Source organism: Clytia hemisphaerica, unplaced genomic scaffold (assembly GCF_902728285.1).
Source record: "Clytia hemisphaerica strain Z4C2 unplaced genomic scaffold, Clytia hemisphaerica genome assembly, whole genome shotgun sequence".
In the NCBI taxonomy this organism is placed as follows: Eukaryota; Metazoa; Cnidaria; class Hydrozoa; order Leptothecata; family Clytiidae; genus Clytia; species Clytia hemisphaerica.
Genome location: NW_027103510.1, coordinates 938,007 through 957,677, shown reverse-complemented (window position 1 = coordinate 957,677; position 19,671 = coordinate 938,007). Strand labels below are relative to the sequence as shown.

At 35.0% G+C, this 19,671-nt stretch overlaps 2 protein-coding genes across 2 annotated transcripts in view; one reads left to right on the top strand and one right to left on the bottom strand.

The window, feature by feature from the left end:
• Positions 1 to 635: 635 nt before the first annotated feature.
• Positions 636 to 6,729, bottom strand: LOC136799090 (out at first protein homolog). The gene is made up of 4 exons (XM_067055774.1): positions 6,499 to 6,729; positions 2,918 to 3,055; positions 2,482 to 2,644; positions 636 to 1,471 (listed from the first exon to the last, which is right to left on the bottom strand). Exons 1-4 carry the CDS (start codon positions 6,727 to 6,729, stop codon positions 1,197 to 1,199), a joined length of 807 nt encoding a protein of 268 aa, XP_066911875.1. The 3' UTR covers positions 636 to 1,196.
• A 381-nt stretch (positions 6,730 to 7,110) lies between these two features.
• Positions 7,111 to 19,671, top strand: part of LOC136799018 (C2 domain-containing protein 5-like) — a 47,556-nt gene continuing 34,995 nt past the window's right edge. The window contains exon 1 of the mRNA XM_067055697.1: positions 7,111 to 7,190. Within this exon, the coding sequence (XP_066911798.1) occupies positions 7,184 to 7,190 (7 nt within the window). The 5' untranslated portion in view covers positions 7,111 to 7,183. The remainder of the gene's footprint in view (positions 7,191 to 19,671) is intronic.

The following is a 19,671-nucleotide window of genomic DNA, read 5'->3' as shown; positions in this document are numbered from 1 at the left end:
CTGAGGCTGATACAATTTGAAGATCAAAAATTTTCAATGATTTCTTTGCTACAGTAAAATATAAAATATTTTGCTTGCATATATAAAAAGCAATATAAATGTAAGAATACAAAATAATCGGTGGATAAATACTCTAACATAATAAAATAACATGGTATATAAATAAACTAAAACTAAACTTATAACATCAAAAAATAAATATGCTAAAAATGGTATATATGTCAATATCAAATTGTTTATGTACAAAGTCTGAGAAGATTGTGGTATTTCATAGTCTGCACAGTAGCCAGCTCCAGGTTTTTAAGACTTTACAGGTTTTTTTTAATAAGAACATCCAAAAATTGTTTGGAATATTTGGATCTTAACTTTTTGAGTTTTAGCATGTTATTATTTTCACTATTTTGTGAGTACTTTGGTCCATTTTCTTGAAAATCGAGTCTTATAGAGTCAGTAAAGCCTTAAAATGTTCTGAATTTGTTCTTAACATATTGGTCATCGAAACCCTCTATTCTTATGATGGTATGTTCTTATAAAAGCATGTCTACTCTTGGTCTGTAAGCACATTTAGCTAGAGGCAGACACTCCTAATCCCCCCTTGACTATAATAATAGAATTTTGTTTAACTATTTCTGACATTCGCTTAATTATTATCTTAAAGTCTTTTATTGGGTCACTTAAACGCTGGCACACATGTGAAGTAAACTGAAAAAGGACGATAAGACCTAGCCAAGTTGGCTGCAAGGTATTTCACTTTAACGTGACATCAAAGGGTATGGAGCTGCCACGAATCAAGCTTTCGAAAACTCCGCTGGAACAAAATGTCGAAATTTTGCTACTTTTATTTTGTTTTCATCCTAGATTTTCACAATTTTTTTGTGAAAAGGAGGTAAAAAAAGATTTCTTTAACATAACTACTTATCCACCAGCATGCAGAAAATGTATCAGAAGGTTGTATGTCACTGAAAGGAAATTTCTTTTGCGTAATAATAAACTTTAACAAATCCCAGCTTTCAGCATTTTTTTGCGGATTTAACTATCGAGCCTTTTTAACTTAATTCACTTCATAGTGTCTTTCAAAAGCACTATTTCATGACCAAGAAATTCAAATCGAATCACATTTTATTAGCAAGGAGTGAAAACATTATCAGAGAAAAGTATTGTGGACAATAATGAGATTATCAACCAAGATAGCTTTATCATAGGGTAGTATTCAAACAATCTTGCCACTTATCTACCAGATAAATAAACTTATGTGTCCGTTGGCAATAAAACATGTTGCATGTGAGTTTATCTTCGCCATTATCACACGATCTCTCACCACAAGGATACCAACCTATGTTTAGGATAGCCTGACATTTACATCTGATTTGCAAATCACTGGCTGACGATGACAGACAAAACGGATATTGGTTGATTGGCAATGATTGGAAACGGAACGTCTGATCTTTTCCATTGAACAAATTTGAGAAGTCTATAAAAATAGAGAAATTATCTATTTTAAAGCACTTTGGGGCCGTCCACATAGTACGTACGCACTAAAATATCGAAAATCGAGTACCCCCTCCCCCTATACGCAAGCGTATGCAAATGGCTATACCCCCTCTGGCAAGTACTCACCCGCCCCCCTTAGTTGAAGAAAATTTCGAATTCAAATCGTTTCGTTCGGACCATTATTTCATTCATGAAACTCAATGTTTATCAAGAAACTTTTTCTTTTCCTTGATGCGTATAACAAGCGAAAAAGGGCTATGAAAATTTTTTTCTGCCTACGTACATTTTCCTTTGACCCCTCCCCTCCCCCTGTACGCAAGCATACGCTTTTGAGAAGACCCCCCCTTATTGCGTACGTACTATGTGGACGGACCCTTTAGGCGTACAAACTTTCGCGAACAGAAACTTCCACGAGGTCGAAAAATCGTTAAATTTACAACATTTACTTTCGCGAGCATAAACTTGGACAAATGCTTCTTCTTTTGTCTTTTGACTTATCAGGCTTAAAAGGCCTATTATTTTGACTTATACAGGCTAAAAAGTGCCGTAAATGTTAAAGTTTATTCAAAAGTTTTAAGTTTTACTGATTTTCTATTTTGTCAAGAATTTTTCGCGATCATAAACTTTCGCAAATGGCCCTTCAAAGAATTTTTAAAATCGCGAAAGTTTCTGTTCGCGAAAGTTTGTGCGCTTAAAGTAGCCTTTGTATCCCCGATTTTTTAGCAATTTTAACAAAATGAACGAAATTCTTCGATGCTTTGAGAATATAGACAGAATTTGAGAATTTTTTTTTAAAAGAGGGTAACAACTTATTTCTGGCACACCCCTTAGGTTGAGTGAAAACACTAATTTCCTTTAAAACAGCTCAAGTTTCTTGGTCTTTAAAATTACCAAAAATTCATTGCTTTTTATCATACAAAATAACAACTGAAGAATTCAAAAGAAAATTGATAATTTCTTATAAATCTTAAATTAGATTTGACAAATTACCTGCAATTTGACGGATTTGTTCTTTGTTTGATAGTATGAGATCAGAGCCTTGACATTTTTGAGCGATAGATTTATCTATTTCATGTGGATGTATTACTTGGTCCATTATCCATATTTTGGTTTCTAGGGCTTTGATTTCCTTGAAAACGTACTCGAATGGAACCTTTTAAAGAATAAAATGAAATGCATATTCAGGCACTGCAGCACCAGGGGGGGGGGCAAAAACTTTGTTTAATAACGTTAAAACAAACCTGTGCGATCTAGAAGGGCTAAAATTAAAAAATTCCTCCTTCGTCAGTTTATCATAGCCCTGTCACTTTCAAAGTGGAGCCACAGCCCCTCATATTCCAAAAGCACAAACAACAAGCAAAACAAAGATATTCCATTCAAAAGGCTTTGTAAAAAGACACAGAGACAGTTAATGAAATCAACTTACCGATTCAGAAAGTCTTTCAATCAATTTTAATTGGCTTATCTGATTTCCATCATAATAAGCTAAAAAGCAAATAAATCTGTGGCTTTGTTCGTTTAATTCACTTTCCCCAAGATTGATGCTTTTGAAAATTTGAATATCCTACAATAAAGTAAGAATAGGATTAAAACTAGGTTTAATAATGCATTAAGAACAGGATAGGATGGCTCGGGCAAAACATGCTAATTTGACTAAAATTAAAAAATAGCAAAATAAGAATTGAAACGACAACTGCATTTATTTTGTGAAATGATACTCAACTCTGTAATGAAAAAAATGACTCAAGGAAAATTTTATCAAGCTAATTTTCTGCAAGTAAAATCTTATCTATTTACCCAATAGAACAACACAGGGTAAAAAGGTAACTTTTTTTTCTACTCATTGTATATTGGCAACTGTGCAGCCACTAACAACCTTCTTTGAAAAAGAAAGAAAATGAGGGGTAATAGGCCTCCAGAGGATTAAGTGGTTGTAAAGATATTCAAATTTTAGTGTCAAAGATTTGACTAAAAATGTCCAAAAAAAGGTTAGGAAAATGGCTTGGAAAAATTCGAAAAATGTGTCAAAAAAGAAAAAAAAAATATTTCCCAGTCATGCTTCTTTAATTTTGCATACCTCTTTTTCTAGTGTAGCTAGAGACCTGAAATTTGGAGGGAAAATTCTTTGATGGTGTTAGAATATTATTATATAAAAATATTTGTAAAATATTTAGTATATTTATGAAAATAACGAAAGATATATCTTTTTTTGCAAAAAGAAGACATTGCATTGTTTTATTTTGTTTTTGAAGAAAAGTAGCTTGGAAAAGGTTGAAATGAGTAAAAAAAGGTGGTATATATGATCCATTTTCAAGGGGCCTCTGGAAATGGAGGAACAAAAAGTTATAAGTAAAGAATAAGTTTTTCTGAAAGGAGAAACCCTAAATGAAAAGAAAATATAAACTTTTTTTGGCGCATTCCCATGCTAAAGAAGCAAAAAGTGAAAAAAAACTACATGAAAATGAAAGAACTAAAATTAGCGAATGTGATTTTTGAATTCCTCACCCTTTTTCTGATAAACATACAAAGTTTCAGCCTTCAACAACAATTTCCTACATTTCCAGAAACATTTGTTCATCGATAGTTGCAAATTCTTTTTCTCCCGTCGGAAGACAATTCAAAAATGTTGCAAAAACGTTTGGGAAGCTGGTCAAAAATAGTGTGACATTTTTAATTCTTGAAAAAAAACACCAAATTTAGAATTTTGTCAATATCTTTCTCAAAACTTGGTATCCTGAAATAAGATTTCAGGAGGTGATAGAGCTAATGAAGACAAAGTCATAGATATAGGTATTTCCCTTAAATTCGAGCCAGTTTGAGATTGACAGGCCAAAAATGACCATTTCAAGGAAATGTCATCCTCAGAAAAGGGAACTAAAAAGGAAATGTAAAAATTGGTGAGAATAGACCCCTGGATAGTTATACAAGACAAAAAGTGTTAAAAGAGCCAAGATTTCCTGTTATATTACCTAATTTGAGGTTGACAAAATCGGTGTTATTAAAATGCAATGTAAACCTCAACATTTGGACTTAGAACATTACAATATGTTCTAAGTAAGGCAAAAATGCTAAGCAAAGATAGATTTTCAAACAAAACCCATCAAATGAGCTGTTTTTGAGGTTGACAAGCCGGAAAAGACTGTATTGAGTCAAAATTGGGCAGAAAAGGCTTTTTGGGGTGTCAACCTAAAAAAAACGCTTCAATAACCATTTGAATCCAATTCCATAGTCTTTCTGTCTTAAAAACAAATATAATTGAGGTTTACAAATTATTTTAAAAGAGCTTCTGGCTGTTTCCGTCATAAGGCACTTTACCTTGCATTGAAATAAACGTTGCATTGTCAACCTCAAAACTTGCTCAAATAACAGATATTTCCTTGGAAAAAGATTCTTAGATGGTCAATAATGATATTTTGTAAGCCAAAGTCATCATATTGATCTACCTTTATCAAAATTATGCACTAAACTAATGTCAACCTCATTTTTGGAGCCCTTTAATAAATGTCAACCTCAAATAACACCCTTCAGAGCAATTTTCAACCCTTTGAGATAATTTCAGGGCTATAACATATTCAAAATCTAATTCAAAAGTCAAATGACAAGGTGTCAAAGAACCTTAACAGTGTCAACCTCAGGCCATGTTAACCTCAACTTTGGCTCCTACTTCAAAAAGGCATATCTCGAGTTAGGGGCCATTCTAAAAGTACGTTCGTCGCCGAGGGGGGGGAGGGGGTCAGCAAAAAAGCGAACGAAAACGAACGGGGGGAGAGGGGGTCAGCAAAAAAGCAAACGAAAACGAACGGGGGGGGGAGGGGTGTCAAGTCGATCTGTGTACGTTTGCTTTTGCGGGAGAGGGGTGCTTGTCACAAGCGTGACTTTTAACTTAGTCTATGAAAAATCTTTTGCTATCTATCTCCTAATTACATTTTTTCTTTGAATCCATAACCAAAGATAATTGTTAATCCCCTAAACAATTGTGTATGTTATAATTGTTTAGCAATTATTAGACAATTAGAGAGCAAAAAGTTAAGGTGCGATAAGATTAAAGAATAACGCTAAAATCATATTCTTTGAACTTGCCTTGTCTAAATTCTTCAATTATCTTAAAAGGAAAAAGTGGGGGGGGGGTAAAAATTTTGAGATAAAAACGAACGTACAAAGGGGGGGGGGGGGGTACTTCAAACAAATGCTGACAAACAAGGGGGGAGGGGGGTCTGAAAATAGGGAAATTTGGACGAAAGTACTTTTTGAATGGCCCCTTAGGGTAAACATTTACCAATTTGCCGTCTAGCCCGAGTCCACAGTGTTATATACCGCTGGAAAGCTAAGATCACGGGCCTTCTTTTAGTAAAAACCGGAACGCTTTAGCATACATACTAAAACAATTAGAAGGGTTCAAAGTTCACGGAAATATGAAACATTTGGTTTGACGTCAACGACAGTTGCGTGACTTCTGGAGTCGCTACCATATAATGAATAGTTGTTTGGGAGAACACGACAGTCTATTTAGCAGATTACTCCAGCCATTAAAAACAGAATAAACTACCTTGTATATACTTAGATAACAGATCTGCTGTAAAAGACAAATTAATTATACTGTATGATGTTATATTTAAAAAAGATTCTGCTGGAGTAATTTAAAGGAGGTGCCGTAGTATAGTGGTAGTCGACCTTGGCTTCTGTGCAGGCGGCCAGGGTTCGATTCCCACTTACGGCAGTTCCCTTGGCAAGTGAACGTTCCTTCGCCCGGGTCAACCCATGCCATGTGAGGGGAATTGGGTAGTCAGTTCAAGGTGCTGACGGGACGCTCATTAGTAAGCGTCTATAGTTGCGAGAATAGGCCTCTAAAGCCTCCTGCAACTCAACCAAATAGAAATAGAAGAATTAGTTATTCAAACAAATGACTGGTTGCAAGGATCCCTGACTGCCATTTGCCTAATTAAAAAATATTACCTACACATTTTTCATTGAAACATGATCTAATTTTTATAGATAAGGATATTATACCTTTTCAAAAAAAACTGTCCAAGAGAAAAATGAGTCATCAGCTCTACGAAACTGGAACTCAATGTTGGAATTTGATTGTTCCATATTCATTATTGCTGTATCATATACTTGATTGGTCTTTGAATCATTTTTAAATGAGTGTACCAGGAAATTCACTGTCCCTTTATGGGCTATGGTAATTGAAATCGTGGTGATGAAAATGTTGAAAATCCATAGAAGTTCTGCTGCCATGATGATATTATCTGGTTATGATTGTTTCTTTTCTTTTGTCAGTATAACCAAAAATGGAGGTCAAGGACAAAGCGAAATACTTAAATTCAGAGCCATCGTGCATCTAACAGCTTGTCATTTCTCTATTCAAATGTCAAAATTTTCAATACAAAATACGTGACAAAATACATAAAATATAAAAAGAAATGACCTTTTTTGACAGCCGGATCAGGACGCCATTTTGATTTTTTTATTATTGTTTACTTTCCTAAGACTGAGTTTCTTAATTGAGACGTTGTTCGCGACAGAGTATTGAGGGAAATCGATTGCAAAATTGTCCGCTCACCATGACAAAAGAAATTAATATTTCCCGCGTTTTTAAAATCGAAAGTGGAGTTTCATTTTTCCAAAAAAACATCTCCAAATCTTTTTCATCACAGCACAAACAAAGACGACCCAAGAAACTTCAAAAGACATGCCAGGTAACTTTTCAATTAATAGAGAGTTACAAATCATTATGAGTCATAAAACAAGCAATTCTTATTTCCAGGAAAACTTCAGTCAGGCAGGCGAAGTCAATCGATGAATCGTATATCATCACACACAGTCAGTTACATCAATTATGACAAAAACATTTTGTTCCAGACGCCCGCTCTCGATAGGATCGATCATCGGAAAGGCTCGATGACGGATCGATATGTGATCGATGGATTACTTAACGATCCGGATAGGAGATCGATGGAAGATTCAGCCATTAAAAATTCTTGAGTATCGATCCTATCGTTGATCCTATCGAGCTAGTATTTCAATCGAGTATACCGATTCGTTATCAATCGTTAATCGATTTGTTATCAATCGTAAATGGAGTATGAGTTGGTAGGGTCGATAAGATCAATAAAAGATTGATGACGAATCGATTAACGATCGATATGACGAATCGGTAAGAATCATAAGCTTGAAAAAAAAATCTTGAGTATCGATCCTCTATCGATCTCCTAACCGGATCGTTAATTATTCCATCGATCACATCCATCCGTCATCGAGCCGTTCCGATGATCGATCCTATGGCCTAATTGGACTTGAGTCCCGAGTGGGATTCGACTTTTCAGACAAGGGATTTTCGTCGATTTTGTACTTAACCATAAATCTTTCATGTCTATAAACTTTTTGGGTTTTCTTTGGAATCGATTCTCTTCCTCTTCTCTCCGTTATTATGCGTTTAAAATAAGTCCATTCTGATTTGCTGGAACCCGATTTCAACGTCATTGTAACACGCCCGGAAAAGTACTATACCGATTTGAATTTTTGGAAATGATTGTCCGTGTTTGTAATACTCTCCGGTACCTAATAGCCGCCCCCCCTGCTGATTAACGTATTTTTCAAGGAAGGCAGAGTACTATATGGGAGAGTAAATACATAGTGTATTCCGCCTTCTTCAGAAATATTCGAAAACGTATTTTTTTAAAGAAGGCGGAATACAATGTTAGGGCAGTAAGTCCAAAGTAGTGTATTCTGCCTTCTTTAGAAACATTCGAAGGGGTATTTTTTAAAGAAGGCGGAATACTATGTTAGGGCAGTAAGTCCATAGTTGTGTATTCTGCCTTCTTTAGAAACATTCGAAAGCCTATTTTTTTAAAGAAGGCGGAATACTATGTTAGGGCAGTAAGTCCATAGTAGTGTATTCTGCCTTCTTTAGAAACATTCGAAAGCCTATTTTTTTAAAGAAGGCGGAATACTATGTTAGGGCAGTAAGTTCGTAGTAGTGTATTCCGCCTTCTTTAGAAACATTCGAAAAGGGTTTTTTTTAAAGAAGGCGGAATACTATGTTAGGACAGTAAGTCCATAGTAGTGTATTCTGCCTTCTTTAGAAACATTCGAGAGCCTATTTTTTAAAGAAGGCAGAATACTATGTTAGGGCAGTAAGTCCATAGTAGTGTATTCTGCCTTCTTTAGAAACATTCGAAAGCCTATTTTTTTAAAGAAGACAGAATACTATGTTAGGGCAGTAAGTTCATGGTATAGTAGTGTATTCCGCCTTCTTTAGAAACATTCGAAGGGGTATTTTTTTAAAGAAGGCGGAATACTATGTTAGGGCAGTAAGTCCATAGTAGTGTATTCCGCCTTCTTTAGAAACATTCGAAAGGGTTTTTTTTAAAGAAGGCGGAATACTATGTTAGGGCAGAAAGTCCAAAGTAGTGTATTCCGCCTTCTTTAGAAACATTCGAAGGAGTATTTTTTTAAAGTAGTATTTTTTTAAAGTAGGCGGAATACACTGTTTGGATTTTTTTTTCCAATATAGTATTTCGCCTTCTTTAGAAATTTTAAAATAAAGAAAATCGGGACTAAAAATTTCTCGTTGCTATATATAGTTTTAATTGAGTCCCGAATCCAATATGTTCGTAAAGTAAATCGGGACTAAAAGTTTCTCGTTGCTATATATACTTTTACTTGAGTCCCGAATTCAACCTTTTCCTAGACCAAGTTGGGACCGTCCCGAATCAAACCTTTATATAGACAGATTCGGGACCGTCCCGAAATTTACATTTTCAAGACAAGCTATAATTAGCCCGTATAAATAAAGATCTGCCCCACACTTCCCTGATTTTCAAATTCAAGCCGCCGTATCCATCTTTTCAGTGACTCAGATAGTAAATATGTATTATATATACTTTTACTTGAGTCCCGAATCCAATATGTTCGTAAAGTAAATCGGGACTAAAAGTTTCTCGTTGCTATATATACTTTTACTTGAGTCCCGAATTCAACCTTTTCGTAGACCAATTCGGGACCGTCCCGAATCAAACCTTTATATAGACAGATTCGGGACCGTCCCGAAATTTACATTTTCAAGATAAGCTATAATTAGCTATAATTAAAGATCTGCCCCACACTTCCCTGATTTTCAAATTCAAGCCGCCGTATCCATCTTTTCAGTGACTCAGATATTAAATATGTATTATATATACTTTTCCTTGAGTCCCGAATCCAATATGTTCGTAAGGTAAATCGGGACTAAAAGTTTCTCGTTACTATATATACTTTTACTTGAGTCCCGAATCCAACCTTTTTGTAGGCCAATTCGGGACCATCCCGAATCAAACCTTTATATAGACGGATTCGGGACCGTCCCGAAACAGACATTTTCAAGACAAGCTATAATTAGGCCGTATAAATAAAGATCTGCCCCACACTTCCCTGATTTTCAAATTCAAGCCGCCGTATCCATCTTTTCAGTGACTCAGATATTAAATATGTATTATATATACTTTTACTTGAGTCCCGAATCCAATATGTTCGTAAGGTAAATCGGGACTAAAAGTTTCTCGTTACTATATATACTTTTACTTGAGTCCCGAATCCAACCTTTCCGTAGGCCAATTCGGGACCATCCCGAATCAAACCTTTATATAGATGGATTCGGGACCGTCCCGAATCGGACATTTTCAAGACAAGCTATAATTAGCCCGTATAAATAAAGATCTGCCCCACACTTCCCTGATTTTCAAATTCAAGCCGCCGTATCCATCTTTTCAGTGACTCAGATATTAAATATGTATTATATATACTTTTACTTGAGTCCCGAATCCAATATGTTCGTAAGGTAAATCGGGACTAAAAGTTTCTCGTTACTATATATACTTTTACTTGAGTCCCGAATTCAACCTTTCCGTAGGCCAAATCGGTAATTTTAATTGAGTCCCGAATCCAAACATTTCGTACGCAAAATCGGGACTCAAGTAAAAGTATATAGTATAAATCAAACTATCGATCGATTTTTTTTTTTCATCGATTTCGACTTCTTTACCACGTCGTTCTAGATCGGGACAGTCCCGAGCGGGACTCAAGTTAAATTAGGCGGATCCTATCGAGCGCGGGACGTCTGGTTTGTTCAACCACCTTCACTTCAAGATAGGCCACCATAGAATGAACTTCCTTTTATATTATAGGATGAACCATATTCATGTGGCTTTTAGCCTTGCACTTCATCACAGAGCCTATTTGAGATATTTTAGTAACCAGCCCAGAGAAAAATTTTAAACCTTTATTTGAATACATGCCTTTTTAATACTCAAATATAAAAAAATTAAAAAATTTTAACTTGGTCATTACCCAAAAAAGTCATTGATTGGCCTCTGCGATGGAGTGCAAGGCTGAAAGCCACATGAATATGGTTCATCATATAAAAGGAAGTTCATTCTATGGTGGCCTATCTTGAAGTGAAGGTGGTTGAACAAAATATTTTTGGCATATTGATGTCAGTCCGTCACAGAGTGCCATAATATAAACAAAACTCAACATCCTTACAAAAGTTGTCGTTTTGATTTCCCAAACATTTGTCTCAAGCGTTCACTTCCACAATAATTTATGTAATTGCAATTTCTGTCAGTCCACAACATATTATACCGTAACTTGGTCTAATGTCGACTTCCCTCCTCTCTAAATTCGACACCCTTTTCTAGAGCGAAAAAATTAAAAAAAGGTCAATATTTTTTTATTTCAGTGAGGCTGGAACTTTGATTATTGAGGATTACGATTTTACCAGCTTTTTAGTGATTTTTGCCCCCCTAACCCAAATCTTGCAACCTCTTTACCTTAAGGAAGATCGAAATTAGAGTTTTCAGCGTTCCGAAAAAAACGCATAGCAGGAATTTTTTCATCTTCACAGGATCGATTCTCAACAACAAAATACGTCTTTTGGTTTTTGGGTTCGTTTGTGACGTTTTTCCTTCAAAGAATATTGATCACTTTCCTTTTCCCCTTGAGCGGGTGAGAAAAAAATGATTAGCTCGCGTTCTTGCGCGGGCGAATAAAGATGAGATAGTTTCCGCACTATTTTGCGCTCACGATAGAATTGCCCAAACACGGGGTATTTCAAATGATAAACTATGTCGTTCTGTAAGTGTTTTTTTTCTGAGAGATACAAATAGTATATTGAATATTATTAACTCATTTTATTTAAGTATTTTTGAGCGCAAATTTAAATATTATGGTTAAATAAAAAACAAATGATGGCAGTTTTGTTTATTTCTCAAACTCCCGGGAAAAGTTTTTTTTGCTGAATTAAGCTATTTTACAAATCTCGGAAAAGAACTCCCATAGGAATTCCGATACATAACTTGATTGGTTAATTTCGGAACGGCTTCAATAAAGTCATAATAGCAGATAATTTTAAAAGTTTCTGAGGAAATATGTGTAATTTATCGATGTTGATGGCTTGTTGACTCTTTAAAGAAAAAAGATAACAGGTATAGCTTTTTCTAATCCTGGAATATTGAGATTCCAGCTACACTGTATTTTCTTAGTGTTAAGGGAGAATAAATCTTTTTTCAATCACTGATTCCGACTTTCATATTATTCCTATCTCTAAAGAAGGGTGTCGAAATTAGAAGACGGATGTCGAGATTAGACCAACTTACGGTAGGCATGTTTTTATTCACGTGGACGAAGTGCCTACTAAACAATCCGAGGGTAAGTAGCGAAGCAACATAGCAGATTAAAGCAAAGAAATATCTTTTGGCATTAACAATCAAATATAATATATTACATTATATTTCCTTAATTCAAAAATCAAAAATTCATCCGTCCGTCCCATATCCTCCCAATCAGTGTAGCTCTAAAGCTCTAAAACAGCATCTAATAACATGAAAACCAGAATATGATTCCTCAGTGAGAATCAAAACTATAAAGTGCACTTACAAACATCAATTTGTCAGATCCAACAAAATTAATAACGCCACTGTCATCATTTACAATAAAACAAACAATTTTCTGTCAAGAGCCTTGTAAACATTCCAACAACTTCCATCGAAATGATCTATCACAGCTCAGTCTACCATTTTTAGTGCGGTCCGAGGATTGAGCCGAGAGCGCTCCGCAAGCTCATGCGCGGGTGAAAAACTTAAATCTGTCAATCATTTTCTCAAGTGAAGAGTACGCGAAACGATTTTAGCATTACCATAGTGCTGCGGAGCATCAATGGATAGTATTCAATTATCATTAGGACATGTTCAATTAAAAACGTCAAATTTTCAAGGTTTTTGTGACATTTTTAAGTCATGCTACAAAATTATCCATAACTTTTTAATACTATATGATATGGAAAATCAACCTAAATGATGGTTAAGTAGATAGACAGGGGGTGGATAATCTTGTGACAGTTTTTCTATACTCTTTACCTAAGTCAGGTAACGATTGAAAGAAGCTTGCCAAGCTTTGGATAATGATGTAACATCTAAATTTTTCAAATTTTTGGATAATGGTACCCAGAACTTAATATTCCTTTGACATGGGGTACTGGAACCTTTTGCAATCAATTAAGGGGTTTTCGCCCATATAATTTTCAAGAAATATTGTTACAAGAGCTACCGGATAACGCTGTAACATGGGTCAAAGCTTGAAGACAGAGGGTTAAGTTATCCATTTTTTGGCAATAAATGTCATACATGTTGTTAAAATAAGGATACCAATATTTCATTATTAAAACAAGTGTATGGTTTCTAATGTTTATTTCAAGTATACTTCATCGTCTTGGATAACATCGTAACATCAAACAAGGTCATTTTCAAGATCCTTCCAAAGGGCCTATTAATTGATGGTGAACATCAAAATCTATTAACATGTTTATTACTTCATATTTAAACCTGATACCTTGTCTCAGTACAGGTGATGAGTTATACGTTTTAATACAAACTATAGACACAACCTTGGAATTGATATAATTGACAATAAATGGATAATTTGTAACAAAATTTTAGAAACACTGATTTTGGTGACACTATTAAGATTAGCCAAATCATCGCTATCTACTACTATCTACACATTGCTATCCATTCTTTTTATGTCGCGTCTTGGAAAAGAAACATACAAACGAAAATATATTTGACTCTTGTATCAACATCTCATACCAGCTGATTCTGATTATATGATTTGTAACTATTTGGAAAAAACAGTTGAAATTTTTCGAAAAGGATTCGTCCAATACAAGGTACTTGAAAAGAAAATCGTTTATATAACATTAAACCATGTCTTGCAGTACCCAGAAGTTTCAATAGATGATATGAAAATGGAAATGACAACGTACCAGCTTTTGTCAGAAATTGGATTATCAATGACAGGTCGTTGAATAGATTTTATTTTAGTTTAAACTCGTTTGCAAACCTTGCCAGTAAATATTTCCTAATTTATTATACCATATTCAGAAAAAAATTATTTCTCGGCCTTTATGATTCGATGATTATCCAAAATGAGAAAATAACTATAACAAATATAGACCTTAGAGTGGATAAAATATTATGGAGTTTCTACTATTTGCCATATATAGTTTCATATAATATACCTTTAATAAGTTCAATAAAGAGTTATTTTCAGCGATTTTAAGGCTGTGCTATCAGAGCACTGCTACATGTTACGATTTATCCAAGTACTGTCTATTAACTAAGGATGAAGTATACTTACATAAGCTGACTAATATTTCTTTACTCCATTGCTTTAAAACCAATGCAATAAAGTAAAATATAGATGCCTATATCCTTGTGGGTCACATATTGTACTTTTTTACAATATTATCCATAGAGCGTGAAATAATGAATTTATGATCAAAAAAGAGAATTTAACATTAAATTGATGATTTTGGTTGTACTATATTCAATTTTTAGCTCTTAGTAATGTTCCTAACTTATTTTATCAACATTCACCTATTTAACACATGTGTTACTTATTATCCAATATATAGTTAACCCTTTGTGTAATCTTTTGCGAATAACAACAGTTGCTAGGCAACATCTTATTCTTCAGTATAGAATAGGTTGGGTTTTGAAAAAGTCAAAATTTTTATTGCCTGCTTGCTGTGGATAAAAAAGTTACATTATTATCCAGATCTTGTTATATAATGAAAACATCATTATTTTGCAAGCTTTTAAGAGACATTGTTACGGAATTATCCACAAAATTTCATTACTTAGATCCCACAAAATCATGACTTATTAACAAAAAAGTGATTTTTATCATTTTTTAAGGTGTCACAAAACTTGACGTTTTTAATGAACATGTCCATTATCCCTTTATTTTCATTCCTAGAACTTTTGCAAAAAGAAGGAAAAATAGAAAAGTTGTATTTTTTACTGCTCTATTCACATATATACTCAATTTGAAAGATCTTCTATGTGGCGTTTTTTTGCAAACTTCAAAAAACTGATTTTTGTCCCGCCTTTGCCGGACTTTGGCTTAAGTGCTTGAGTGCAGCATAGTGTACAAAGTCCAAACATGCGATTCCCATAATTTTTGTATGAAGAGTTAGGTCTATACTGCCAATCATCTTAAATTCACTTTAATAGACCTTTTTTTAAAGAATTTTCAGCGGGCATTTTTCTAGCGCTTCGTTGATCGCGCAATTTTTGCATCACACCAACTTTCTCAGCCAGTCGTAATAATTATGCATTGTCAAATTTGGTTCTCCATTGTCAAGTCAAGATCAATGGTGACATCACCTAAGCATAAGAAAAAAGAATTTCATCAGTTTTATGCATATATTAATTTGCGAGATATTCTATTCGCCACGCCAGCACACTTTTCGTACATTAGTCGGAATACCTTTACTCGTGGGATTGATGGTAACTTTTCATCTTCGTTATTTTTTAAATGAAGCACAGCCAAAAAAAACGAAGCTTCAAAAAGTTGCGTTTTCCCAGTGAGTAAACAATTCTGACAATTAACAAAATTGATCATGATGATTTTTTTCGGTCAGGCAAATGTCTCGTATTGGGGGTTTTAGTCTTGACCCCTAAGCCTATTGAAGCGTTTGGGTAAACTAGACAAAACTTGAAAAAAAGCTGGTGTTTTGAAGCATTTCCGTGCAATCGGAATATCACTCTTTGTGGCGGACTGATTATAGATAACTTTTAACCAGACTGACTCTCCCATTCTCCCTCATTCTGGGTTTCTTGTTACCAGATGCTGTTTTAGAGTTTTAGAGCTAGCCTGCCTATTAAACTCTTTTGTGTTTGCCGCAAGAAAGAAAAATATTATTTGACCCTAGGATCAGATTTACAGACCGGTAAAATTTTTAGTAAAAAAAAATCAGGTTTGAGGTTATAAAGAAATCAAAGGTATTCTTTTTTGTGAATTGCAATATTTGTTTTACTACCAAACCAACCACACTATACTAATTGAGCTGTCAAAAATATATTCGTGTATGAATTGCATGACAATTTGCTCGCATAATCCCATTGGTTCGCGCTACGATATCATTACATCCTATTTCATTGTTTGCGCGATCGAGCGAACCACATCGCACGAGTGGGCAAAGAATAGGTGGTACGTCTAAAGCACGGCACGGACCTAGCACCAAGTGGAGCTTTTAATTTCTTTTTAAATAAAGGTCATTAGTCAAAAGAACACATACATGCACTGGTACAACCAAGTACGGACTTTGTGACGGGAAAACTTTGATGAAAAAATGGCGACAACTTTGGGTATACATCGCTTGACGTTATCTTTGGGGGTGGGGGGTGTTCAGAGGATAACGTAAATTTGACGTTATGCGTTGTCAAATGAATATGGTATGGGGATGGGTCCCCTAAAGAAATATGATCAATTATGTACAAAAATTGCCTGTCCTTAAATCTTGAGTTCTGTTTCTTGAATATACTGCAATTGCGGTGTATGAAAAATGTAAAAGTGACGTTTTTACCGCAATTGCAGTAAGACTATTCGATTAGCCTTTGATTACTTCGACGAACTTGATCGGGGTGAAAAGTCGGCAGTAAAAAAGTCGGCAGTAAAAAAGTCGGCTGTAAAAAAGTCGGCGGTAAGTGACCGATATGAGCAGGGTGGTGACAAAAATCTTTTGGCCAAGTGACTAAATTTGATGGCCTAATTGGACTTGAGTCCCGAGTGGGATTCGACTTTTCAGACAAGGGATTTTCGTCGAATTTTTACTTAACCATAAATCATTCATGTCTATACCTTTTTGGGTTTTCTTTGGAATCGATTCTCTTCATCCTCTTCTCTCCGTTATTATGCGTTTAAAATAAGTCCATTCTAATTTGCCGGAACCCGATTTCAACGTCATTGTAACACGCCCGGAAAAGTACTTTACCGATTTGAATTTTTGGAAATGATTGTCCGTGTTTGTAATACTCTCTAATAGCCGTCCCCCCGCTGATTAACGTATTTTTCAAAGAAGGCAGAGTACTATATGGGAGAGTAAATACATAGTGTATTCCGCCTACTTCAGAAATATTCGAAAACGTATTTTTTTAAAGAAGGCGGAATACTATGTTAGGGCAGTAAGTCCAAAGTAGTGTATTCTGCCTTCTTTAGAAACATTTGAAAGCCTATTTTTTTAAAGAAGGCGGAATACTATGTTACGTTAGGGCAGTAAGTCCAAAGTAGTGTATTCCGCCTTCTCTAGAAACATTCGAAGGGGTATTTTTTTAAAGAAGGCGGAATACTAATGTTAGGGCAGTAAGTCCATAGTAGTATTCCGCCTTCTTTAGAAACATTCAAAGGGGTATTTTTTTTAAAGAAGGCGGAATACTATGTTAGGGCAGAAAATCCAAAGTAATGTATTCCGCCATCTTGTGAAACATTCGAAAGGGTTTTTTTTAAGAAGGCGGAATACTATGTTAGGGCAGTAAGTCCATATAGTGTATTCTGCCTTCTTTAGAAACATTTGAAAGCCTATTTTTTTTAAAAAGGTGGAATACTATGTTAGGGCAGTAAGTTTACAGTATAGTAGTGTATTCCGCCTTCTTTAGAAACATTCGAAGGGGTATTTTTTTAAAGAAGGCGGAATACTAATGTTAGGGCAGTAAGTCCATAGTAGTATTCCGCCTTCTTTAGAAACATTCAAAGGGGTATTTTTTTTAAAGAAGGCGGAATACTATGTTAGGGCAGAAAATCCAAAGTAATGTATTCCGCCATCTTGTGAAACATTCGAAAGGGTTTTTTTTTAAGAAGGCGGAATACTATGTTAGGGCAGTAAGTCCATATAGTGTATTCTGCCTTCTTTAGAAACATTTGAAAGCCTATTTTTTTTAAAAAGGTGGAATACTATGTTAGGGCAGTAAGTTTACAGTATAGTAGTGTATTCCGCCTTCTTTAGAAACATTCGAAGGGGTATTTTTTTAAAGAAGGCGGTATACTATGTTAGGGCAGTAAGTCCATAGTAGTGTATTCCGCCTTCTTTAGAAACATTCAAAGGGGTATTTTTTTAAAGAAGGCAGAATACTATGTTAGGGCAGAAAATCCAAAGTAATGTATTCCGCCATCTTTAGAAACATTAGAAAGTGTATTTTTTTAAAGAAGGCGGAACACGCTGTTTGGATTTTTTGTTCTAATATAGTATTTTGCCTTCTTTCGAAATTTTGAAATAAGGAAAATCGGGACTAAAAATTTCTCGTTGCCATATATAGTTTTAATTGAGTCCCGAATCCAATATGTTCGTAAAGTAAATCGGGACTAAAAATTTCTCGTTGCTATATATAGTTTTAATTGAGTCCCGAATCCAATATGTTCGTAAAGTTAATCGGGACTAAAAGTTTCTCGTTGCTATATATACTTTTACTTGAGTCCCGAATTCAACCTTTTCGTAGACCGATTCGGGACCGTCCCGAATCGAACCTTTATATAGACAGATTCGGGACTGTCCCGAAAGTTACATTTTGAAGACAAGCTATAATTAGCCCCTATAAATAAAGATCTGCCCCACACTTCCCTGATTTTCAAATTCAAGCCGCCGTATCCATCTTTTCAGTGACTCAGATAGTAAATATGTATTATATATACTTTTACTTGAGTCCCGAATCCAATATGTTCGTAAGGTAAATCGGGACTAAAAGTTTCTCGTTACTATATATACTTTTACTTGAGTCCCGAATCCAACCTTTTTGTAGGCCAATTCGGGACTGTCCCGAATGCAACATTTTCGTAGGCCGATTCGGGACTGTCCCGAAAAGTATAATTTAAAAAAGTGTTATAATTAGCCCGTATCTATAAAGATCTGCACCACACTTCCCTGATTTTCAAATTCAAGCCGCCATATCCATCTTTTCAGTGACTCAGATATTAAATATGTATTATATATACTTTTACTTGAGTCCCGAATCCAATATGTTTGTAAGGTAAATCGGGACTAAAAGTTTCTCGTTGCCATATATACTTTTACTTGAGTCCCGAATTCAACCTTTTCGTAAACCAATTCGGGACCATCCCGAATCAAACCTTTATATAGACGGATTCGGGATCGTCCCGAAACGTACATTTTCAAGACAAGCTATAATTAGCCCGTATAAATAAAGATCTGCCCCACACTTCCCTGATTTTCAAATTCAAGCCGCCATATCCATCTTTTCAGTGACTCACATATTAAATATGTATTATATATACTTTTACTTGAGTCCCGACTCCAATATATTCGTAAGGTAAATCGGGACTAAAAGTTTCTCGTTACTATATATACTTTTACTTGAGTCCCGAATTCAACCATTTCGTAGGCCAAATCGGGAATTTTAATTTAGTCCCGAATCCAAACATTTTGTAGGCAAAATCGGGACTCAAGTAAAAGTATACAGTATAAATCAAACCATCGATCAATTTTTTTTTCATCAATTTCGACTTCTTTACCAAGTCGTTCTACTGTAGATCGGGACAGTCCAATTTGATTCCGGCATTTGTGCAAAAACCACGCACAGGCGTTCCGAATGGGAAATTAAGTAGATTTATTTCCCATCGAAGTGTTTCAACTCTTGGAGATTTTAAAGTAAATGGAAATCAGGTTTGTGGTTGCCGCTGGCGGCGCATTTAAGAAAACGAATTAATCAAACTTTATTCAAAGTCATCAAACTATAATCGAACAGTAATTGAATATTAATCGAACCTTAATCGAACGCTTATCGAACAATAATCGAACTAATCGAAGACTTATCAAATTCATCAAACTAGTGGAATTTTCCAAGATTTTTC